The sequence below is a fragment of the Labeo rohita genome, chromosome 1 (assembly GCF_022985175.1).
Source record: "Labeo rohita strain BAU-BD-2019 chromosome 1, IGBB_LRoh.1.0, whole genome shotgun sequence".
Classification (NCBI taxonomy): Eukaryota; Metazoa; Chordata; class Actinopteri; order Cypriniformes; family Cyprinidae; genus Labeo; species Labeo rohita.
This window is the reverse complement of record NC_066869.1, coordinates 18,898,018-18,925,221: the sequence shown is the minus strand read 5'-3', so window position 1 is coordinate 18,925,221 and position 27,204 is coordinate 18,898,018. Positions and strand designations below refer to the sequence as shown.

At 35.0% G+C, this 27,204-nt stretch overlaps 1 protein-coding gene across 2 annotated transcripts in view; it reads right to left on the bottom strand.

Moving 5' to 3' along the window:
• Positions 1-27,204, bottom strand: part of neurl1aa (neuralized E3 ubiquitin protein ligase 1Aa) — a 73,629-nt gene that overhangs the window by 28,518 nt on the left and 17,907 nt on the right. The window contains exons 1-2 of one of the 2 annotated variants that reach the window (XM_051110005.1): positions 13,052-13,277; positions 651-892 (exon numbers count right to left, since the gene is read on the bottom strand). In XM_051110005.1, the coding sequence (XP_050965962.1) occupies positions 651-892; positions 13,052-13,085 (276 nt within the window). In that variant the 5' untranslated portion in view covers positions 13,086-13,277. Of the gene's footprint in view, positions 1-650; positions 893-13,051; positions 13,278-27,204 lie in introns of those variants that run through there. The other variant, XM_051109996.1, reaches the window with a different exon arrangement.

Genomic DNA, 27,204 nt, shown 5'->3' with positions numbered 1-27,204 from the left:
GCAAATGTTTTGTGATGGTTATAAATGGTTGAGCGTAGGGGACGATTGAGGGGATGTATGAGGTATTTTTGTGATGTGTTTGGACTGAAGAAGCTCTGATTTATTTGATTTACAGGAACTCCAGGAATGAGTACTACAAACATTTCAAGAACACGATGACTTATATCATAGTGGCCCTACACTACTGAGAATATCAGGATTAAAACTTGCCTAACAAGTGAGTATAAAAACAAAACCATCTTTGTATGTTGGCCGAATAACTGGTTAGGCTAGATTCAGTGCCATCGTCTATGGTTAGAGTGTTTGTTTTGGTTTGTTACGAGATTGACATGGGAAGCGAGAACTTGCGCAACTTCTTCAGGATGGTGCTTTTAAAATACAGTAGTGATAGAGAAACAATCTTGCAAGGGTAGAGAACGCAAACACACATTTTCCTAAAGCCTAAAGTGTACTTCAGTTTTTAGTTTAGGACAAGACTGATGAATATTTGTTCCACAAATGTCGTCTCTGCCGTAGCAGACACTCAGAAGTATTCACATCCGCCTGTGTGTATCGTCTACTTGAGTATTCCAGACTCTCCATCCCCCCATAGATTATCCCACTGTCCCCAAACATGCCCTAGATTCATCTACGCCTTTCCTTGTTCTTACCTTTAAGCGGACTTGCTCATAAAGAGCAATGGGCCGGTTGCTGAAGGTGATGGCATTGCAGAAGCTGGCCTGCCGTTTGACGCTCCTTTGTGCTAAATCCATGACTATCTGAGAGCCTTTAGCGTTGGGGTGGAATAGAAGGGGGCTCACCGGGACTCCTCCGCACGGATGCAAGGGTAAACAGCGTTTGGGTTTGTGGTGGCATCGGTGAGCTGTCGAGGGGAATGGTCCACCCAGAGAGTCTAAGAGAGAGAAAGAAATCTTTATAAACCATGGTCAGGCTGAAGAGTACAAATGAACATTTTAATAAACATAAAAATACATAATGGTGTTGAAAATAAGTCTTCTCTCAGCCATAATCGTGTTTAAAACCTTAGCTTGATATGACTAAGCCTGGCCTTTACTTTCAAATCAATGAACCGCATTAAACAGCATCAGCCCTTGCATGGTGAGATTTGTCTGACCCCATTTCACGCAGCATTTGTGTACAGCATTTTCATTGGATAAAGTGATTTTCCCAACAGAACTGTACAATTTCAGTACTGAAGCATAAAATGCAAAAGCATTTGTTTATGAATTGGACAGTATGTTGCACTGCATATTTGTCTTTGCTTGTAGGCACATAATGGATTGTGTTGACTGACTGTCAATGTGTTAATACATAACAGTCTTCTCTCACTTACAAGCTCACAACTTTTTGTGTACAGTTGAAGTCAAATGTTTACATACACCTTGAAGAATAAGAGGGATCATACAAAATACACGTTATTTCATTAAGTACTGGCCTGAATATTTTACATAAAAGACGTTTACATATAGTCCACAAGAGAAAATAATAGTTGAATTTATGAAAATGACCCTCTTCAAAAGTTTACATACACTTGATTCTTAATACCGTGTTGTTACCTGAATGATCCACAGCTGTGTTTTTGTTTTTTTAGTGATAGTTGTTCATGACTACCTTGTTTGTCCTGAGCAGTTAAACTGCCTGATGTTCTTCAAAAAAAAATCCTTCAGGTCCCACAAATTCTTTTATTTTTCAGCATTTTTGTGTATATGAACCCTTTCCAACAATGACTGTATGATTCTTATATCCATCTTTTCACACTGAGGACAACTGAGGGACTCATATGCAACTATTACAAAAGGTTCAAACGCTCACTGAGGAACCATGATGCATTAAGAGCCAAAGGTGTAAACTTTTGAATAGGATGAAGATTGCCTAAAATCATATTTAAGACAATTCAAAATAAGTTAAATGTACCCTGATCTTCAAATTCAAAAAGTTTTCACCCTCCGACTTTTAATGCATCATGTTTCCTTCTGAAGCATCAGTGAGTGGTGGAAAGCTCTATTGATTTGGCACATGGGTGTATAATTAAAAAAACATTCAGATCTTTTGTTGTGCTATGTCACTGTTTAGGACAAACAAGGGACTCATGAACAACTATCTTTAAGCAAAAAAAATACAGCTGTGGATCATTCAGGTAACAACAGTATTAAGAATCAAGTGTATGTAAACTTTTGAACAGGGTTATTTAATAGGCAGTTTAACTGCAGGCAGTTTAACTATTATTTTCTCTTGTGGATTTATGTAAACTACTTTTACATGAACTGATCTAATTCAGGTCAGTACTAAATAAGAAATAACATGCATTTTGTATGATCCCTCTTATTTTTGTAAAATAATTAACATTTTGCAGATTCTGCAAGGTGTATGTAAACTTCTGACTTCAACTTTTGACTGTACAGTATGTGTGAAGCTCTACTCCTGAACAGAGGTGCCGCAAACACTTACATTTTACAATGTACATATGCAACATGATTTACATGATGACATAGCACAACAAAACATCTGAACGTTTTTTAGTTATACACCCACATGCCAAATAAATAGAGCTTTCCACCCTAACGCACCTACTGTATATCTCTCAACATGTTATACCTGAAAATGCAGTCGTTTAAACTAGGCTACCTATCTGTCTTCCTTTCATAATACTGCCTCTCTGTCATACTATCAAATTGTCTCCATAGTTCTGAATTGCTCTAAATTGTCTTTATAGTTGAGTTTCCATAATTGATTCTGTTCTATCTATTTTCTACTTATATTTTGTTTTTATTGACATTGTGTTGGTTTTTTAAAGCTGCCAGACTGCAAGTTGATCTCATATGCGCATAGGAACATTATCATAGGTCTAGATGCAGGTGTTGCCAGAGTAACGATTTCAGCTGTTTTGATCGAACAGAAGGTGAATATTCATGTTAGAAGCACATATTGGTTCAGTTGGGACAATGTCATCCATGAGAGATTCCAGCTTTATGGCTATCCCCTCTGCATTCATTCATGTCCAGCATTCATCCAGTTGGCAAGGGGCTCCTTCAACAAGATAACACACCCTAACAGGTCTGTAATGGCACAGTTGGAGGAGCATTCAGTGATGACACCAGTCCTCTCAGCTATTGTGGCTCCCTTGTAGAAACTGATAGTGGGCAATGACATGTTTCCTGAGCAATGCAGATAAGGTTACACTGGTCACATAAGAAGAGAATAAAGACTAGATGTTTTTTTCTATATCTGGCAACCTCATGTAAAATAAACAATCATAAGACAAAACATCGCTTTATAAAAGCATTAATATGCCTCAGGTGCCTTTTCAGCCTTGTACGTGGCATACATGTGTCTGTAAGTGTGTGTGTGGGCAGGTCCGTTAGCGGACAGACTTTGTGTGTAACACTTATAGTCTGAGCACACTGAAATGAATACATTAGCAAACACAAGAGCTGCAGCTGTCAGACAGAAAATGGAGGTTAAGTAGCAGCTCATGTTCCTTAGCAACGCTGCCGTGGTGAGAGCTTTCCGTTTTCTGCTGATCTGAGTTCAGTGTCTGTGCTTTCTCTTAGTCGGTCTGGAGAGGGAAATATGATCCCAGATCGGTTTAATCTGCTAAATGTCTTTTTAAAAAATGCGTCTAAACTGGGTTTGAGGTGGAAGAGAGACATTAGGCCTCATTCATGAAACGCGAGCAGAATGAATTTGTGTAAATCGTTCGTAAAGCCGTTCTGGCGTAAACATTCGAATTCATGAAAATTGAATTTGAAAACGTTAGTTGGTATGAAAGAAATGTAAATCTGTCCCCTACCACATGTAAATGGTATGTGAAATGTTGTGTTCCTTTTCGCAAACCGATTACACACTGCATTTTAAAGCACTACCATAATAATATTTTACAAGTTAGTTTTCCCCAGGGTTGCCAGGTTTTCACAACAAAACCCACCCAATTGCTTCTCAAAACTAAAACTATCCCAATCACGTTTCGAGGGGGGTCCCCCATTAAAATTCACGTTCCGGGGTGTAAAATACACGTTTTTTTTGTCAGGGTTCCCCTGGTAAATTCTCATCCCAGGGGCTAAATATGACGTTATTGGGGTTGCTTAAACCCGCAGACATGAAAAACAACCCTTGGTAACAGTGTTAAAGTAGCCCAATTCTACAGGAAAACTGAGAGTTCACTGGTTTGCCCCGTTTTTTGTTTTTTTTTGTAACTTTACAACTTTTTTTTGTAACTATAAAACTTTACTCCTCACTGTCACTTTTTACTCAGCCATCCAATCAATGAATGAGGGGCGAATACTACACCGACCAATCATCCTACTTGTACAACGACCAAATTACAATGGAAAAGTTAATAATGCTGGTTACTTCATTTTTATATTGAGTAATATTCTTCAAAATAAAATATTAGTAATAGGTTACTGTCATGGACTATAGCAACCAAAGCATCTCAACTGAAAAACACGCTGTACCAGCTGGCATTTTTTCTCATGACAAAAACATACCTGTGGGAACTTTTTCACAAGACTTGAACGTCCGTCCTACAGTATCACTGCAGTTTCTAATAGAAATGTACACTGATGTTTACAAAGTGTTGTGAATCTGGAGGAGAGTTTTTGAGAAGGTCTTTTTTTATGTGTAAATTACTCCAAATTTACTCATATATTTACATTTTCAAGTTTCATGAATGAGGCCAGAGGCAGACAGTAGTGAAGTATTTTTACTCAGCTTTAAAAGTACTTTTCAAGTGTCTGTACTTTATCAGAGTGTTTTCTTCAGAAAACTTTACATCACAACATTCCAACATGATATTGTACTTTTTACTCCACTACGTTTCATATTAAATATCATTTAATATTTAATTACATTAGAAATCTAGTGCTTTCTTACTTTTACTCAGGTAAAATTAATTCAAAGATTTACTTGAGTACAAGAAAGTACTACATTTGTAATGTTCTTAAGTATTAAAGGGGAAAAAAAAAACTTTTATTTATGAGATGTAGTGTAGTAAAAAGTATGACATTATGCTTTGGAATGTGAAGTAAAAGTTTTCCAAAGAAAAAAAACTTTAATAAAGTACAGACACTTGAAAAGTACTTTTAAAGTTGAGCAAAAATACTTCACTACTGTCTGCCTCTGGCCTCATTCATGAAACTTGAAAGTGTAAATATACAAGTAAATTTGGAGTAATTTGCACATAAAAAAAGACCTTCACAAAAACTCTCATCCAGAGTACATTTCATATCAGTGTACATTTCTAAAAAAAAAAATACTTCACTACTGTCCACCTCTGAATGAGGCCCACTGTATGAATTATTGGAACAAGTTATGATATGGAGTAAACAATGTTAAATGTTCAGTCAAACAACGTAGTATGTAGTAAATTACAATTTGATTAAAATCAATATGAAATCAAAATTGGCCTTACTGTCTTTCTTAATAATATTCCTGGTCTTTTTGAAAATGATTCATCGCTGCATGTTATTCCAAGAAAAAGCTATAGGTATTGATTTTGCAAACTTGTATTAAAGGAGAAGTCCACTTCCAAATCAAAGATTCACATATAATTGTCATCCAAGATGTTTATGTCTTTCTTTCTTCAGTCGTAAAGAAATTATGTTTTTTGAGGAAAACATGTCAGCATTTTTTTCCATATAATGGACTGATATGGTGCCCCGATTTTGAACTTCCAAAATGCAGTTTAAATGCAGCTTCAAACGATCACAAATGCGGCTGTAAAAGATCCCAGCCGAGGAAGTAGGGTCTTATCTAGCGTAACGATTGGTTATTTTCATTAAAAAAATACAATTTAAATACTTTTTCTTCTGAAACATTCGTCTTGCCTTGCTCTCGTTGAACTCTGTGTATTCTGGCTCAAGACAGTTAGGGTATGTCGAAAAACTCCAATTGTATTTTCTCCCTCAACTTCAAAAATCATTTCAGAACCATCCTACATCACTGCAGAAGTACTGACACAGTCTTTGCAAAGTGAACATGCAAAGATCAAACACCCTTAACAAAAAAGGTAAAATATAGGATGGTTTTAAAGTTGAGGGAGAACATGAGATGGGAGTTTCTGACATACCCTAACTGTCTTGAACCGGAAAAAAAACTGCCCAGGCAGAGTAAGACAAGACGAGCGTTTGACATTAAAAAGTATATAAATTGTATTTTTGTATTGTTATGCTAGATAAGACCCTTCTTCATCGGCTGGGATCATTTACAACCGTATTTTGGATCGTTTGAAGCCACATTTAAACTGCATTTTGGAAATTCAAAATCGGGGCACCATATCAGTCCATTATATGGAGAAAAATGCTGAAATTTTTTCCTCAAAAAACATAATTTCTTTACGACTGAAGAAAGAAAGACATGAACATCTTGGATGACAAGGGGGTGAGCACATTATATGTGAATCTTTGTTTTGGAAGTGGACTTCTCCTTCAAGTCTAGCTCCATTCTGTAATGTAACACCCACTTTCTATGATTAAATCATTTCCTGCTGGATAAAATCAAGTCCCACCACACATTTTTCCCCTTTTAAAATTAGTAAAATCTGTTGTGAACAACAGTTTGCATTGGCTTCAATAACTTTCTGTTGTCATTCTAAATTTTATTATATAAGATGCACACAAGTCATAAAATATAACAACTCAGGACATGCAGAGACACAAACACGCATTGTTAGTAATAGAAGCCAGTAACATAAACAGTCTCCCAACACACAAAAAGCAGATTCCACCCAGGGCTACCAAACACATCACAATGCTGCTATTTCTATGGTAACCACAATCTTTTTTAAGGTAACCAATGGACAGAAAATGATTCTTACATAAGTTCATCCCATAAAGAACAGCCAAGGGGTCTGAATCAACACACTTGAGCATATGAATAATTATTACATGGAATTAGCTTGTTTGGATTTGATTTCCTTTCTACCCTGTAGTAGACAATATAATATAATAATGTAATTTCTTAAGCAGCAATTCAGCATATTAGAATGATTTCTGAAGGATCACGTGACACTGAAGACTGGAGTAATGATGATAAAAATTCAGCTTTGCTATCACAGGAATAAATTAAATTTTACAATATGTTCAAATATAAAAAAGTTATTTTAAACCGTAATAATATTTCACAATATCGCTGTTTTTACTGTATTTTTGACTAAATAAATACAGCCTTTGTGAGCATAAGAGACTTATTTTAAAAACATTTCCCAAACGTGAAGCCAGTATTTGGATCTTTCAAAGGTTTTTGGATACTTTCTAAATTTGGAAAGAGGTTTAGTAAAGCACACTTGTGCATTTTTTTTTACTGCAGAGGACCTTCACATGCTAAGGTCAGGTTCAAATTCGCTGTGTGTAATACGGCTGTCAGGTAGCTGCTATCTTTATCCTCATTACATCCTCATTACCATGCAGACGTGTTCGGGGCAGGTTCAGATGTCTGACTGTAGGTCAGGGAATGTCATGTTATGTGTAAACACCTCACATCACACACACTCTCAAACACTCAACGTTAAAATAAAACTGCTTGGCCAGCAGTCCTCCAGAACTGTTTTCACAACAGAACATCCCGAGGCTGAATTTTTTTGGTTTCGTTTGCCGAATATACATAAAGTTTGATCCGAAGTGACTTGAAAAGGAACACTCGAGAGTATTTTATTACATAGGCAAAGTCTACAGCCAAATATATCTGTTCTGTTTCATCTGTTCAACAGCTATAGACAAGAAAATAGTTTCAGATGTGCTTTAATATACACTGTCCTGTCCTAGCATTGCATTTTTAGTGTGGGAAAGCTTCAGGCTCAACAAGCCATGTGAGGACATATGCAAATGTTGTCATTTGCTCAATCATTTGCTAAAGTGATTTTTGTAACATTGTAAAGGTTCAACAGGGAAACAGGAGTCTGTCATATCTCATTAATTTTGTGAGTACATTTATAATTATTTCCGTGGATATGTATCATAAATATTTCCACTAAATTAAAACTGAATTAAAATAATTGTTATAAGGGAGGTTGTTTGTTTAATTATGCCAAGCATTGACCTTGTTTCAAATCTGTTATCTAGGAATTAGCTTTTAATTTGCTCTGTTGGTAATCACATTAACTGTTTTACTGTAAGCACATCTCCTCTGATACTCGATATAACTTAGGAAAGTTGTTTTTAGCTATCAGACACCAGAATGTAAATAATCTACTTGAGAATCTGAATCATTAAGCAGTTAGATTTCATTAACTTGCGTAAAAGATTATCCGAAAATCATTGCTGTATGTCAAATACTCCAAATGTAGTTGCAAAAGAGACTGTTTGCTTCAATGTTTATTAAAAAGTAATTACATAAAATGGCAACATATGTATGAGATCAGTTGAAACTGGCATCTTAAGAAGAGATGTACAAATACTTGGCAACTATACAATACTTCTAATCCATCTGAGGTAAGAGGCATGTCATGTGACCACAACAGTAGCAAGCTTGGCCAAAGATTCATGTGCTAATATGTTTAGTTATTCTGGTTAAAAGCAACAAGAATAACATAGACAGAGTTTCACCTGGCCGAACAAACAGCCTCCGGCTTCTGCTTTATACAAATCCCTCACACACTTCAACAAGAATGAACACTGTCACTTAATATCAAGCATCAATGCTCGAAGAATACATTGTCTGTTTATTTATTTTACATTCAAACAACAGCACAGAACATACCAGCCTAACACTGAACAAGTAGATCTAATTTTTTATTTGTTTTATATATATTGTTTTGTTTTTTTTAATAAGTCTTTTATGTTTACTAAGGGTGTATTTACACTACGTCAAAAGTTTTTGAACAGTAAGATTACTAATGTTTTTTTAAAGAAGTTTCTTCTGCCCTTCTTCTGCAGGCTTGGTGCCTGCATTTATCTGATCCAAAGAACAGCAAAAGCAGTAACAATTCTGAAATATTTTTACCATTTAAATTAACTGCTTTCTATTTGAATACATTGTAAAATGTAATTTATTCCTGTGATCAAAGCTAAATTTTCAACATCATTACTCCAGTCTTCAGTGTCATATGATGCTTCAGGAATCATTCTAATATGCTGATTTGCTGTTCAAGAAACATGTATTATTAGTATTATTATTATAAATATTTAAAACAGTCGAGTACACTTGTTTTTGAGATTCTTTGATGAATAGAATGATCCAAAGATCAGCATTTATCAGAAATAAAAAAGTTCTTGTAACATTATACACTATACAGTATAATTATTATTATTTATTTTTTTTTTGTAAAGAAATTATAGAAATTAATACTTTTATTTAGCAAGGATGATTTAAACTGATCAAAAGTGAAGTGAAGATGTTACCAAAGATTTCTATTTCAAATAAATGCTGTTCTTCTGAACTTTCTATTCATCAAAGAAACCTGAAAAATTCTACTCAGCTGTTTTCAACAATAATAATAATAATAAATGTTTTTTGAGCAGCAAATCAGAATATTAGAATGATTTCTAAAAAAAATCAGCTTTAAAAATCACAGAAAAAAAATACAGATAGAAAACAGTTCTTTTAAATAGTAAAAATATTTCAAAAATGTACTGTTTTTGCTGTACTTTCGATTAAACAAATGCAGGCTTGGTGAGCCGAAGGGACTTAAAAAAAACATTACAAATCTTACTGTTCAAAAACTTTTGCAAAATTATTGTAATTTAAAATAACTGTTTATAAATGTTTATAAAGTTCATTATAATTGTCTATACTGTCACTTTTTATCAATTTAATTGCATCTTTGTTTAATAAAAGTATGCGTTTCTTACTTCATTTTTAATTCTGAAGCCAATTAGCAACTATCTGGTTGTGTGGCAATAAAACATGGTGAATGAGTGCAGAACATCCTTCATACATTGGTCTCCTGCCATGGCTGGCCAGCTCCTAGGTGATCTGATCTGTACATAAACACCAGTGTGTGGTGGTGTAATTTAATTTCTGCGGCGAGAGCGTGGATTAAATGACTCATCAGTGATGTTGTACTCTGCAGAGGTGCAGCGGATGGTTACTTAGCAGCATCAGCACCTGACCTGCAGACATATGTTTCTGTCACGACATAGAAACTGAGCGATGTAACCACAGCAGGGATTGCAGATAAGAGCACTTCCTCTGTTTGCCTTTCAATAATCTGTCACCACAGTGCATTGACTCCTTGTCCGCGTGTCAACCAGTCACTGATAATCAATCCCAACATGCCCCATTAAAAATTCCAATCCAAACAAACTCCGGTGCTAACAGTTTCCTCATGTTGTTTGTGCATGGCTGTCTTATTCAACAAAATAACACCGTGGTAATTGATTCAGTAATTCCAATACTTTCCATGCTGTTATAAACAAATTAGCAGCAAATAACTGATTCAGCACTGATGTTTAGAGGGGAATTGATTAAGTATTAGCAATGCTCGATATGTTAGTACCATATTGTTTAATAGACGAAATCAGTTTTAATTTAACGCATTGGTCATCGGCTGGTGTTGGATATTTAATTATGCATGCTCACTTCTTACCTTTCATACATTTGTCGTCATCTAACGCTCACTTAGTTAATCTTTGCAGACATTTAAAATCCATATTGTACATTAAATGTGACATTCACTTTAAGAATATAAAATAATATATTTTCTATTTATTTAGTTAGTTCTATACAAAATATTATATAACTTCAACATCTGACATTTCCAATTTTATCAGTACCAGCTAAAAATTAATTGCACCATCTGATAGCGTCATTTATTGCACAAAATGTATTATGCGGGCGTATGCAAATCAGATAACGGTGCAAAAAAGTACAGACCTGAGAGTTTATGCAAAACACACATGGAAGCAAACTGAGAATTTGCATATAACTCTCCATTTGCACTTATATTTCTAGTTTAAGGAGGAGAGCTGATACTGTTTTCAGCCTAGTGACAGTTAGAAATATCTGGGACTGTTGTAATGTTCCATTTTTATCAGCCTTTCTGAAAAAATACTACTTATTATTCATCTCTTTCCTGCCTCAGAGGCCAGGATGTGCTCCAGAGGTGAATAGAAACACCCACATAGTCTTAAACACACACAAACATGAATAAAGTGTGTCTATCAGGCTCAAACACTACAAACCAGACTGATCAGTTCTGGACGGTTTCTGTTTTTACGCAAAGACCAGATAAACCACTGTAATTTACTGTATGTGAGGTGAAAGATGCGTGCGTATCCGGATAAGCAATTTATAGCCAACGTCAGCCTGCTGCAAGAGCTAAAAAAAATCCCTCAGAAATAGGAACTGGAAGGTGGAACCAGAATGTTATAGGCTACAGACATCTTTAAATGATTTGAGCTCCTGGTAAAAGTTTTTTTTTAACAAAGGCAAACTTAAAAATGTCAGAGCAGTGGCCAGTTAGTACATGTGCTCATGTTAAACAAAAATGACGTTCGAGTCTGGCTTGCGTCATTTCCCAATCCTGTTTCCACCTCTTCTTCCCATTATTTCCTTTGTCTTCTTAATAGTCTCCAAAGATACAATTAAAAAGATTTCAGCTCAAGTTCAAGACCTCAAACAAATGCGTATGCTTTTAATTTTTTTAAATACTTTATTTGCTTGTAGTCAAATGCTGTAATGTTTTTGTTTCAGACAAGACTGATTTGTTTTGAATGTAAGCTATTGCACTCATATTTCTTGTGTTTTCAACGTGATTTATTTATCTGCTCATTTATTTTCCGAAATTTCCTCAGGGTTTGAAAAACTTGTTTCCGACAAGCGCACTTTGTACTAACACCAGGTGCTACTACGCATTCTGGACTGTTATAGCTTAAGTCCCGATTTACCTAATTGGATGTGATATAGTGCTTTAATTAGAATTAATGATCAAGTGGGTCAGATCCACCAAGAGTTCAGATTAACTCCAGGCCAATCAGCTGCACTCAGAGCGAGAGTAAGACGGAGAGATTTACATAAACCAACTGCTCATGTTTGTTTCAGTTACAGAGTCACCGTTCCAACACAGAAGATTATTCAACCATTCACCCTGGAGGCCAACGGAAAACGTCCCGTAACAGATCAACTTTTGACATTTAAAGCATATTGAATCTATTTACTGTACACCACATTTCACTTTTGCCATGATTTAGTAAACACTGCATATAAATATACTAGTATAACCAGTATTGTAACTCTAAATCCTAGCATCTAGCATGTAGTACAGCTACTACACTCTTAAAAATAAAGGTTCCAAAAGAACCTTTCAGTGAACTAAAAGAACATTTTAAACATTTAAAGAACCTTTTTTGAATTTGAAAGGTTCCAAATATGTTGAAGGTTCTTCATAGAACTGTTGATGCCAATAAAGAACCTTTATTTGTAAGAGTGTAGTGAAGTTCAGGTAGATTCTAGTCATTAGTGGATTACAAAAAAGCACTGACATAAAAAAAAAATTTGATAGCCTATTACCTGCAAGTTTAGCTAGAAATACATGTTTAGAACGACTTGCTGAAACCAATGTTGTGGCAGCACAACAGCCTGAACATGAATTTCAAGATGTAGCAGATCCATATAATCAACAACAGTGTATTTTTATGCAGAACTAATCAATTGATTTATTGATTTATCTGGTTCTCTTTTAAACCAGCTGCTTCACGTGTGTGTTAGTAATAAAATCAAAGGTTGTGGAAAGCCCGCAGTAAATCCTTCTTATTCCCAACAACGGAGGGAATCCCCACAAATTCCCTTTCCTTTCTCACGCTTTCAAGCTGCTGTGGGGGAAACACGTCTGATGTCGAAAGCGTTTTCACTGACATGAGCGCCTGGACGCAAATCCCCCTGAAACCTATACAAATGCCGTCCACATGAAGTCTATGACCTGTGCTCGATTGTGTTTTGTGTTTCAAGTATTCCAACGCCTATGTGATATTTCTAGGCAAACGTTTTCTATCTAAATTCTCTTATATCTATTCTTTGCAATACAGCTGAAGCAGCGCGCATCAGAGCCTTCATCAGCAGGCAAACATAATGAACATCATTCAGCGGTTGCATGTAGATCCTTAACGCAGTTCCTCACCGTACAAGGCGTTTCGGGTTATCTGGCCTCCCATGACTCAACGCCGGGTCACTGCTTTGCGCTGGCCGCCCTTAATTCTCAAAGGTTGAGAGTGCGATAATTCCACACCGACATCATGCTGGAGGAAAATATCTCTCGGCCCCCGAAACGAGATGTAAACAGTCAGACACTCCTCCTGTCTCGGTGCTCATTGACTGAGAGCGCGGACACCAGCGCCACACTGGCTCATTTACATAGAGGGCGGAGCCTAAGAGCGCTTCACTGGCTGTCACGCCCCTCGACTACAGCCAGTGTCTCTTCAGATCATTCCTAGACCTACGTAGACATATCAAATATTCAGGAACTCAGTAAATAAAGGTATATAACACCCACAACCTAACTGGAATCCTAGAAACTAATAAACAGTAGTACAATTAAATAATATTTGTTTATTCATTAATTATTTAGTTTTACCACATAGCTCCAGGGTTTAACAAGTGCACAAAAAGCAAGTCTAAATAAATTTGAATTATAAATAGTCATTATGTAATATAAACACATAATAATACATTAATTGTTATACATAAAAAAAATATATATATGTAAAATCCCTATATATTAATTTCAAATTTGTGACCTGGAACCACAAAACCAGTTTTAATGGGTATTTGTAGCAATAGCCAAAAATACATTGCATGGGTCAAAATGATCCATTTTTCTTTTATACCAAAAATCATTAGGATATTAAGTAAAGATCATGTTCCTTGAAGATATTTTGTAAATTTCTTACCATAAATATATCAAAACTTAATGTTTGATTAGTAATATGCATTGCTACAGATTTTTTGCATCCTCAGATTCCAGATTTCAAAGAGTTGTACCACGGCCAAATGTAAAAATTTAGCTAAAAGTTAAAGTTAATTATAAATATTTATTTAAATGCATTATAATTATTACACGTTATTGTCACTTACAAACCTTGCTACGTTAATGAAATATATGGTAAAATAAATGAAAATATATTTAATATATTACCAGTGTATGGCATGTGTGTCCTCAGGTTTTAACAAAAACACTACAGTGAACAAAAATGCACTTTTGGGTGTCATGCAGGAGGATGTGAGATATGCACACTTCTCTGATGTGGCTGATCCAAAACAATATCTCAGGAGGAAGTGCAGCTTTCGATTTTAGGGAATGTGGAAGTGCCACAAGAGGAAAATATTTTAGCAAACATCAATATGCGAAAATGATGTTTATGAGCACTTTTCTGTCATGTCTTTGAGATGCAGTGAAACTGAAACTATGGTAAACCCACTGTTCATCTCAGCAGAATGACTAAATTAGTCTGTTAAAGAGCCCATAACTCTAAAGGAGGCATATTCCTTTCCACCCAGACTTTTTTGGAATATTGTTGTCTCTCTTCTGTGACCCTTGCTAAGAATTATGGCCTGTTAATGTCATCTCGGGTCAATCTACGTACTGTCACTCTAAAGTTCTCCTAAGCCAGATTTAAACCTCATTCACTTTCTTTAACCAGCACCATCTCTGATACAGTTCAAAGGGTGGTTAATGCATTACACTTTAGAATTGACATGGCAGAATTTCATTTACGTTATATAAATATAAATCAGTTAATAAACAAAGAGCTGGAGAGTTGCGCCGTTACAAGTTAATAAATAAATGTGATTAAAAAAGGGCAGGGAAGACATAAACTCAATTAAACTCATTCTCACTATTGCCTCTCTGATTACGGGGAAAACATTATCCACTAAAATCACGTTAGCAATAATATTTACTTTTTTTGCCTTCCCCTTTTTAACAATTGGAATTTTGAAGGGAACCATAACAAACCGCAGGCCTTCGCTCCAGAACACCACCACTTTGATCAAAATGAAATCATCGCTTACTCCACAACGATGGGCTGATTGGTGCTCTCTCGCTCACACATGGCGCACACATTTTTGGGAGCCCGTGCCCGAAACTCACAAGCGCCTTTGCTACTTTTGTATTTAGGAATAGGAGATCGTCATACGACTTTCATTAGCGCTGCTATGAATGATGAATCGATATCCTTTTACAATACACGACAAAATGAAATTAATGATGCTCTTACAAAAACCTCCTCTGAGAAATATGACAGCGCATGTTTGCCATTTAGCGTTTTTTGGTTTGTTTTTATTGTGAGGTAATAAAAGGTCAACCAGTTGATTGTTTTCAAGAGAGGTTGATTACATTTTCTTTTTAATAGTTAACTTTTAACTATTTTTGAATTTTTCAGATCATCAATCATCAAAGCTCGGTAAATATTGGCCACAGACATGGACATTTGCTTTAAATTTCACCAAGCTTATTACTCACTAAAACCTGCTACAGATCATGTTTTCATGCCATTTTAAGTCTTATTTTCATGTAACAAAGTGGTTATATCTTATTCGCGAACAAGCACAAACACAAGATGTGGGATTTATCGCATGAACCAATCACAGCCAAACATAACCAGATATATCCAATCATATTGCGATAGATATATATATATAGTGTTAGTTTCTACAGTCAGGTTATACTGTACATCGATAAAAAGAAATTAAAAGGAAATAGTAGCGATGTGGCACCGCCACAAAGTGCAAATAGTTTGCAACCACTCTCACCATATACTCTGAGTAAACAGATTTATGGTAATTGCTTTATGTGCCTATAAAAATGGATAAACTCTAAAACCTGAAATGACTGGAAGCACATTGAAATTGGAGATTGGCTGGCAAAGTGTCCGTGAAATACTATCCTCATTAGAACCAAGAGACAGGCAATGCTGGAACAGCACTTATGGATGACTTGACAAGCACTGCGGCTGAACCCCAGGCTGCCTTTGAGTGCTGGGGAGACAGCCAGGGCCTATTATGCTGACCTTTAGGATTCAGATCCTGAAGTGTGAATGTTCCTTTGCAGATACGCCATCAGTCCTGCAGTCACAGAGGAGTTTGCTGAGGCTGTATACCCGTGTGCGTATTGTGTTTGTGCATGCTGCATAAGGTTATCACGAGGATGCCCCTCTCTCCTTTTAATTCCAGATGCATATTCTCTTACATAATGCACTCAGAGAGATAAAAATGCTTTAGAGAGGCTCTGCCAATAGAGCAATCCATCCGATGTCAAAATACTTCAGTTTACATTTTATAATTAGACCTCGTCATTACATTAAACCTGCACACGGTCTCAACCTCAAATTATTTTAATGTCATCTGTTTTATAATACATTGTCAGTCAATTAGTTAATTGATTGTTTTGAAACTGTTTCAGTTAGGAATTGGAATTTATTATACCACAAATGCCTATATTCACTAGGCTTTTTGCACAATTCTATATATATGGGTTGTTGACATTACATTGCAATTCACTGTCCCACAAGATAAAAATGAATACATGTATAATTAATATTATCGTTATTTAAAATGCAGTAAATAGTTAAACATTTCTTTGTCCCACATAGACCTGTTGTTATAAAAGCTGCAGTGTTACTCGATTTTTTACATTTTTTGAGCCAAATCTTAAAATTGTCCTATGGTGTGACTATCTTAATCATAGTTGAATAACTTTTATAAATTAAAAAGAAAAGCACAAAATGTTAATAAATCCCTCCGGCATAATTGTACAAGTGTCTATTTTAGTAAATGGCAATCTTTTTTTTTTTGTCCATATATTTCTAAAAGTGTAGGAACTTGATACATTTTGTCTTTGAAAACCATGTCCTATGGTGTGACACCATATCCTGATTTTAAATCGGTCAATTCCAGAGAAAACTTTAATTAGTTGAAGGACCCCGTTCATGGTCATGTTACTGAAGCCTCCTGTCAAGCCCATGACATGTGCACATAGTACATTTTTTGTCTCAGAATTGTTCAAATATTTAACTTTTTTGGAACCACTACAATAGTGTTACGTTTTGTTGTCCTTTGGTGTGACAACCCTAAATTATATTTTATTAATTAATGTGACTTGCTTACCGCTACTGACAGCTTAACTCATAATAGCAAGGTCATTCATTGATACAAAAGGCTGAAACGTCCTATGGTGTAACAGATAATGTCATCTGGTGTGACGCCTGCACTGTCACACCACAGGACAAAGATGTCACACCGGAGGACAAGGTCTCTTTAAGAAGCATTTTGAATAATTAAATAATATGCAGCAGGGGGCTAGAAGACTTTCAGTAACATACTGATTGACTACGAGACTGAATTTTGTTGATAAAAAATATTTTTTGTTTTGTTTAAAAAACATGTTGATATTGTTTGTAGCAAAATTAAACTTTCTTTCTCCTTTGACATGTTCATAATTAAATAGAAATACTTTAATAGCTACAATTTCTGTCCTTTAGTGTGACGTAATGTCCTATGGTGTGACGTAATGTCCTATGGCGTGACACATATAAAAGAACCACAGATTTGTTTTTATCTCAAAATATCTTAAAAAAAAAAAAATTGAGTATTGCAATAGGGGAGACAGAAATATCACTCATCTTAAAATTGTATCATTTTTAGCAGTTTTGAACGGATTTCATATTAAATAAATAACACTATATGAAAATAAGTGTCTAACAATGAAGATAAATATCTCTCAGGCTATTTATATATTATTAAGAGTTTTTTCATTTCTTCATTTTTTGGTGTGACTTTATCACACCATAGGACAAATTAAAGGTACCGTTCAGTAAAAATGTAAAAAAAAAAAAATTTGACGAAGTTTATATTTTCTCAAAGATCAGACTTCACACTACGTCTTTTACAAAATAAGCATTTTTTACTGCCTATTTGTCAACTAGCCTTACGCAACCTACTGACTATGTAAAGCAGCTGTGCTAGTTTCATATCATGAATTGCTACGCTATTTTTTTCTTTTCCTATAGTACAATAATTCCAACCTAATTCAATAATTCATGTCTATTTTCTATATATGTGACAAGCTGGCATGTGATAAGCAGGATAATGTCCATCTCCTTCATTATTGCAAAATAAACCCTTAAGAAAGATGACTTTTTATGGGCTTCATATGCAGTAACTCACCATACATTATCCATTACTTATTTTACCACTATAAATTGGATTGTATGTGTTTAATTGGAACTCAGCCATGGATACTATTGTATCACAGTCTATGCCATATGTCTTTCTTCATAATAAATCTGATTACATAAGCACCTATATATTTCCTGCTGGAACTCCAATTCGCATCTGTCTACAATTGCTTGCGTTTATGTTGGCCATACGAGGGACTTTTCCTGACATATGGATAAACACTAATCAATCTCACTATTGCTTGGCATGGTCTGACACTGAGTGTTCTTTAGTTGCTGATGTTAAATAAATGAAATGTCCAGTTTGGGTGATGTGTTGGGACTGCATGTGCTTCCATTATGTGCTATTGTGAATTCGAGTGGATTGTACTCTCTTGAATGATACGTTTGGTCACAATGCCTCAAGCTGAGTATCTCCTTCTTGTTGTTTGGTGGTAGATGAGAAAACTGCAGGCCAGAGCCAAATTTAGCTTGATAATATTGATCAAGGACAGACATTGCTGCTAGTGTCGTGCCGTGCAAGCTGCTGTGTATCAAGTAAACACTCTCTGTCCCCCAAAGGTGTGTGTCTGTGTGTGTAATGTTGGTGGGTATGGGAGTGTGTGTGCACGCTCTCATTTTTACTGCCATCATCTGCTGTTGAACAGCAGCTGCAGAGTAGTGGAGGTTTCCACGACAACCAGTGATCACGGTTGCACGGGGTTCAAATCACACGTGTCCTCTCACAGATAAAGAAACACACAGTGCATTCACATAAAACGTGAGCGTTATCTTTCTGAATCCTGTTACGTGCATTTACAGTTAATGTTGATTTATGTTAACATTTAATATCCTCATGTCGTTCCAAACCCATAAGACCTTCGTTCATCTTCAGAACACAAATTAAGATATTTTTAATGAAATCCAAGAGCTTTCTGACCCTGCACAGAACGAAACGCAACTACCACGTTCAACTACCACCCAGAAAGGTAGTAAGGGCATTATTAAAAGAGAAGTTCACTTCCAGAACAAAACTTTACAGATAATCTACTCATCCCCTTTGTCATCCAAGATGTTCATGATGTTCTTCAGTCGTAAAGAAATTATGTTTCTTGAGGAAAACATTTCAAGAATATTCTCCATATAGTGGACTTCTATGGTGCCTGTGAGTTTGAACTTCCAAAATGCTGTTAAAATGCAGCTTCAAAAGGCTCTAAACAATTCCAGCCAGAGAAGAAGGGTCTTATCTAATGAAACGATCGGTTATTTTCTTAAAACATTTACAATTTATATACTTTTTAACCTTAAATGCTCGTCTTGTCTAGCTCTGCATGTTTAGTCTGTGTAATCCAGGTCAGTACAGTTACGGTATGTCAAAAAACTCCTACCTCATTTTCTCCTCCAACTTTAAAATTGTCCTACATCACTGCAGAAGTGTTTACAAATTGACCATGCAAAGAAGGTCAAACGCCTTTTATAAAAAAAGGTTAAACAGCGATGTAGGACGATTTTGAAGTTGGAGAAGAAAATGAAATAGGAATTTTTCAACCTACCCTAACTGACCCGGATTACACAGACTACGCATGCACATCGCAGAGCTAGACAAGATGAGCATTTGAGGTTAAAAAGTATATACATTTTTTTTTTAAATAAGTAATATCATTTTTTTTTTTGTTAGAAAATAACTGATTATTTTGCTAGATAAGACTCTTCTTCCTCAGCTGGGATCATTTAGAGCCCTTTGAAGCTGCATTTAAACTGCATTTTGGAAATTCAATCTTCCAGGCACCACTGAAGTCCACTATATGGAGAACATTCCTGAAATGTTTTCCTCAAGAAACATTTCTTTACATCTGAAGAAAGAAAGACATGAACATCTTGGAAGAAAATGGGGTGAGTAAATTATCTGTACATTTTTGTAGTGAACTAAAAGTGAACTATTTTAAAATAGTCCGTGTGACATCAGTGGTTCAACCATAAATTTATGAAGCTACAAAAATACTTTTTGTGTGCAAAGAAAACACAAATAATGACTTTATCCAACAATTTGTCTTATAATGTGTCTTATAATGGCAGTGAATGGCTGTTGAGACTCATAGCCCAAATGAAGTCTAATAAACTGCATTCATCCATCATGAAAAGCACTCCACACGGCTTTGGTGGGTTAATAAAGGTCTAGTGAAGCAAGATGACATAGGACGTAAGATCACAGGCGTAGCATAAGTTTCGGTGAGAATATGCTAGTCTTGCAAGAGCCAAGTTTTGTTTACAGCAAATAAAAAAACAGTCTCCTCTTGGCTTATATCGAAATTCTACCACATTTTTTTTTACATATTGTCATTTTGTACTTCTAATTTGTGATTGGTGTTTTGTTTTGCTCTCTCCTCTGTACTTCCGTGTTCGTCACTGCGTTCGACTACATCCTATGTCATCCGTTGGAACGCCACTCTCTCATAAACGTGCATATGATAATTAGTGGAAGCTAGAGATTACTGTTTATAAAGTTTAAAATACTGATATTTTTCTTACAAAAATACATCAATTCACATTACTTTTATTACTTTTTATGATGGATGGATGAACTTTATTGGACTTCAAAATCTCAACACCCATTCAGTGCCATCATAAAGCTTGGAAGAGCCAGGACATTTTTTTTATATATATAACTCTAACTGTATTCGATGGCTTGAGGGTGAGTAAATCATGGGGTAATTTTCATTTTTGGGTGAACTATCTCTTTAAAGTGAATGAGAAATTTCATATCATAACAAAAAACAAGGCTTCTAACCACAAGTCAAGAGCTGCTACTTGTGAATGTTTGTAAAGATTTAGAACCAGCTATGTCAATCTTGCATTTTTCAATGTTGTCATTTTATATGCACATTATACTGTTGGTACTCCAAGGTACATCACCGAATACTGGTGGTATTACCATCTGTTACCGGAAATGCATTGTGTTGTCTACAAACCAGTAAATCGAATATAGCAAGAGTAGCAAAGCTTATTCTCTCTGTTCTACTGAGTCACTGCAGTAACTAAATATGGAGGCAGCTGCAGAGAGAAGCCGAGGAGGGTCTATAGACACACATGCACACACACTCATAAAGTCTCTAAACAAAAAGACCATTCAAATACAGATCTCTTGTACAGCAGCATACCATGTGCAAAATATTACAAAGAAACATTAGATGCTCTCATTATTACAGACATGTGCAGGGAGGGAGAGAAGTAAACAGCTATTGGAGCTCCCCTTGCAAAAATGACTGTGGTGCAACCATGGTATCAAATGCTAATAAAAATCAGATGAATGATTACCATATTCACATATCATTTACATACCATGGTAGTAACCTAATACATGCATGTAAAAAAAGTATGTCGCCTTTACTTTGTATCTGTTCAAGATGAATTTAAATGTGAAATTTTATATAATTTTAAAAATGCGTTTTTGTTTAAACCATATTCAAATTCTTTCACAAAAGATCTAAGAGAAGAAAATCTGAGATTATGTTTTAATTTGTGAACTGCCTGTTGAATAGCCCTGCCTTAAACTCTCTTTAGTGTGTTTATTAATTTGATATATAATGTGGCCTTATTTCAGAATGTATTCTCGGTGGAGGGTTGGACTCATTGGATTTAATAAAAGAGAAGAGATTTGTGAGCTGACAGTGAATCAATGAGAAGAGATGAAAGTCAGTTGGTAATAAGATCTGTCATGGAGTTTTAATAATATGCACACATGCACACAGATTACAAAAGGAGCCTTATAGCCGGTTGTAGACTTAAAAGTAAGATATTCTAGTGAAGGAGGATTCATTATTATTAAAGTTAGAGCACAGATCATTGTGATAATAAATACTTACTGAAAAGATGGATGCATGAATAGATTTTTTGTCTACTAGTCATTATCTCTGGCCCTGCATCCTGAGGTCCATCTGGTATTACTTGCAGAAGTTATGTTTATCATGGAAATGACTGATCTGATCATTACAAGCTGTTTATTATTCATTATATCAGTGTTAATCCACTCCAGCTGTTCCATATTTTCAAATATTGCGTTGAGTAAATTTGATTCTTCATCAGTCATGGGCTATGTTGATGATTGCGGTTTTAGAAAAGGCCTGCAAGAACTGGACCAGACAACCAAGATGAGCATTTTCAGAATTTATGCCTCGTGATTTTAGCACCAATCGTGATTATAATGCACCACCAAATCGTGCAGAGCTTTCACTTTGGATTTAATAGCAGCAGTTAGAGTGACCTTATCTCGCATGTAACCACATGGATGTTATATCAGCTTACTGGGCTGCACATGTTTCAGGTTTTTAGTAAAGGGCTTTTGGCTTGAACACAGGGCGCAGGTTCAGCCTGCGATCAGTAGTGAAAGGTAGCAGTGTGCATAAGTGAAACATTCAAAACTGTTTAACTATGTTTAAATATGTTTTTTTATGTCTTTGAAAGAAGCCAGTTTTTATCTGATCTAAAATACAGTAAGAACTGTTATATTATTACAATTTAAAATAGCTGTTTTTTATTCGAATATATTTTAAAATGTAACATATTTCTGTGATGCAAAGCTAAATTTTTAGCATCATTACTCCAGTCTTTCGTGTCAAAAATTATTCTGATATGCTGATTTGCTGCTAAAGAAACACTTCTTCTTATTATATACATTGAAAACAGTTGTGCTGTTTTGTAGAAACCATGATGCATTTCATTTCAGGATTATTTGATGAATAAAAGCTCAAAAAGTGGGGCTGTCGCGATTCGTCAATTCTAGTTGTCTATTGGATTTTTAAAAATCCTCGATTTCATTTTGCCCGCGTCCATTAACCTGCATGAGTGCGTGAAAAAGTGGCTGGGTTCACAGTAAAGGCTGCTACACAAACGGTTAACATTTACATGTGTGGATCTCAAACTCCATCTTTGCATGTTGCTGTGAGTTTGGGTTTATTATAGCGTTCACCTGCGAATGCAACGTGCGCCATTTCATCAGATTTGTAAGATAACTTATTTATAAACCTAGGCAAACTCAGGAAAATACTTCAATATCTCATTATGCTAACTGTTCATCGCGATTTCAAAATAAAAGCTCAAACCCTAACTCTGAGTTTACACATTTTGATGTCTACATATTCATTAAAAGCCCTCCGCAGGCTTTTTTTTGTAATGTGTAATGTACATTAGCTCTATTGTTTATAATAGATTTTGGATGTTTTAATCGTTATTAAATTCTATTAATCAAAAGCCTGTCTAATTAATTAGATTTTACAGTTTTATTTTTTATTTTTACCAAATTCTGTGTTTTCCATTACTCTTCTTTTAATGGTTCCATTAAACATTAATCATCAAAAGTGGCTCCAATTAATTGTTTTTATTTTTAAAAAACTGAATGTATTATTTTTTTTTATTTCTTTTTCTTTTCCCAGAAATACTGTATATTGACATTTAATCCTAAATAAATTTGTTGAATTATTTATTTATTTATTTTTTTTGTGTGTGGGAAATTAATCATTTAATCGATTAGTCAATAGATTAATCAATATAAAAATAGTCGTTAGTGGCAGCCCTATCAAAAAGTATAGCATTTATTTGAAAAGGGCTACTTTTGATCAATTTATACATCCTTGCTAAGTAAAAGTATTAATTTCTTTCCACTATTCACCTTTGGACCTCACTGTAAATGCTTTACCCTAAAATAGAAAGTTAAACATTGAACAACTAAGCGTTCATAGCCATGAGGGTTACCGCAAACAAAGGCTTTAATGCACAGCTTTGTGTACTGGTGACTGAAGCATACAAAGAGCTAAAAGTCAAGAAAGAAAGTCTGTTTCTCTTTAAAACTCTCTGGCAGCGCACAGATCTGAGCGTTGGACATATATCTGACTGTGAGTCGGTGCTAAAGCATGTCCAATGAGGTGAAGCCACAAGTATTAGCTCTAATACACTCTGCGGTTTCAGGATTACATTTGGGCCAATCCGTCACTGAAATCTGGCTGTAAACCACGGTGGAAGAAGCTCAACAGTCAAACTTACACACCACAACAGATTTGATCACAAACCCCAGATTCCCTCAAGACCCTGCGCATACAAGAAAACTGTTACATATTTAAAAATTTGGTCAGGGCCTGACAGTCATATTAAGCATATGCCAGATTCTCTCATAACTCGGTACTGATCTAGATGGTCACAGTTCTGGCTTGGAGAGCTTGACATTACATACTGTTTAAGGTGAGTGTTCTTACTCTCAGAGTTGTTGAAAGGACACTGTGGAGAACATTTATATTCTGAGACTTTTCAAAACAAGCCAAGCGGGTTTTCTGAGGACAGAGATGTGCTAAAATGGACACAGGATGTTTGGGTTTGCTTGTTGTGAAATGTTTGTATGTGTATGTGTTTGATGGTGAGAGTGTTTTGGTTATAGTTTTGAGAGCCAAATATGTCCTCACAAATATAGTAAAACCTGGCTCAAGTTATGCCTTAATTAATCTTTAAATAACTCAAAAAGGTGTAGAGCAGATTTCCATGTAAAGCCTTGTGTTTGGTAGCCCCGCCCATAGTGAAATCTCATTGGTCTGATATGCTTCTTCTCATAACTGTAAATACTGATTGGCTTTGATTGTTCTTAAAAAAAGAAAAAAAGACATTTTGGCTTATATATTTTAAACTAAAATTCATATATTAATTTATATGTATTTTAATCAAAACCAAAGACATTGGAACTAAAATGTTTTTGGATTATTTATTTAAAACTAAAACTTAAAATTCTATATTATATATATAAATACTATATTATACTTTACTATAATCGTATATTAGTAATAACCCTGACACAACTTTTTTTTTAATTAATTACATAAATTACTTACATACTTTTTACATTTATGGGGTTGTGTTTCTTTGTTTTCTTTCTTTTTCTAACTGTAATTAAATGATTTTGGTTTGTATATTTTAAACAAAACTTATATAAAGTTTTATATAAATTATGTACAACTACATATATTCATATATATATATATATATATATATTAGAAATATGTTATAATGGTTATATAATTAAATATTTTAATATTTTACAACAATATTATTCACTTTCATTAAAAGAATACAGTATAAATATATATAAGGGCTGGCAAACGATTAATTGTGATTAATCGCATACAAAATAAAAGTTTGATTTTCCCTAATATATGCATGTGTATGTAATTATTGTATATAAATATACACAAACTAATGTATATATTTAAAATAAATATGTTATGTACAAAATATTTTTATTTATATATAATGTAAATTCTATAAAAACATAATAAATACATATACTTGTAATTATTTCTTTAATGTATACATGAATGTGTTTGCATTTATACACACACATACATTAGGCGAACTCAAACTTTTATTTTGTATGCGATTAATTGTTTGGCAGGCCTAATGTGTGTATATATATATATATATATATATATATATACATACATTTTTTTCTTAAGTTTATAGGAGATTATCACAAGAATAGGTAAGCTTGCGTGGGTGTATATGCAGTATGTTTATGAGTGTTTGTGTTGACACTTGCCCATGCCTGTGCATTTTTACATGCCATATGTCAGATATCATATTTATTTCCGCTGTGAGAAAATTCTTTACCCTAGTTCTCTAGGTCTACTGTTCACGCCTAAGGCGGCATTCTCATTACATTAAACGGCACAACCTGTAGCAACCCCATACATGACGTACATCAGTAGACTTAATTATCTAGGGATAAATCTCTTTCACTGAGGGGAATATAGGATCTAATAGCTTTTGCCTCAGAGATACTTTGCAGCGCTGTAGGAACTGAAGCAGACAAGGCAGGGGAGGTGATAAGCTGACAGTAGGAGTCGCCCGTAGGGCTCCAGGATCAGATTGCAAGCAGTGCTGTTAATTGCAAGCGATGAAGGACAAGACGGATCCTGAAGGGTGAAGTGTTGACCTCTTGCTGAGATCCACTGACTTTAAGGACAGTATTTTTTTTTTTAAAGGGGACATATCATGAAAAAACAGATTTTCTTTTCTCTTAAAAAAAAAGTCAGTGTAGACATATTGTATTATTTAATACAATAAGTTCTTCCAGAAAATGTAAAATAAAATTCAAAAACATTCTGATGTTTTAATTATATTATTAAATAATAAAATAATATTAAATAATAAAGTAAAATAATAATAAAAAATTCTAAACATCACTTAATAATTTGTTGTTATTATTATTATTATTATTATTATTATATGGCCCAATATGATTGTTGCTCGTTTCGATTTTTTCCTGTAAACACGTGAGGTAATAATGGACCAGAGTGGTCAAAAATGGAGCCTGAAAGTCAAAGCCGCTTTCTGTTTCGGTCTCTCCCGTGTGTACCTCTGACAGATGGCAAGCAGGATAAAAACTCTGCAAATAAAAGTGTAATCCCGTCCTCACATGGGTTGACGCTCACTCGCCAGATTATTCTATCAGAGAGAGAGAGAGAGAGAGAGAGACGATGTGGAGAGCGAAAGGATAGTGTAAATGGTAAAGGTGAGGCAAGAATTGGTTTCCTCTTGACTGCTAAGTAGTTAAGGATTTTAATCAAACTTAGGAAGTTTGGTGCAAATTGAACATGGTATGTTTGAGTTAGTGCAAAGCATGACATGTCCTGTTTCCAACAGGTGGCGCAATGATTATAACTGAATATTGTCCGTTACATGTGTTCAGGCCAGGACTCTTATCAAACATGTGAAGTCTAGTGCAGACTGGACATTGCATGTTTAAGTTAGTTTAAAACTCTTAGAAGTTTTGGGCAGTCGGACAAGGTATAACAACTTCCTTTTACATGGTGAAACATCAAACTTTGTCAGGCCACCATGGACACGCCCTTCAACGAAAACTCAAGATCTTAGCAATTTAACATTGCACAGGCCTTTAAAGTAGACTGAACAAATATAATGTTGATGTCATTAAATCTCTAGGAGGAGTTTGTTAAAGCATAAACATGTCACTTCCTGTTGCCAACAGGTGGCGCTATGACTATAACTAAATATGGTCATGGGCATGTGTTCAGGACAGAACTCTTATTAAACGTGAATTTTGGTGCAGATCAGACATTGTATG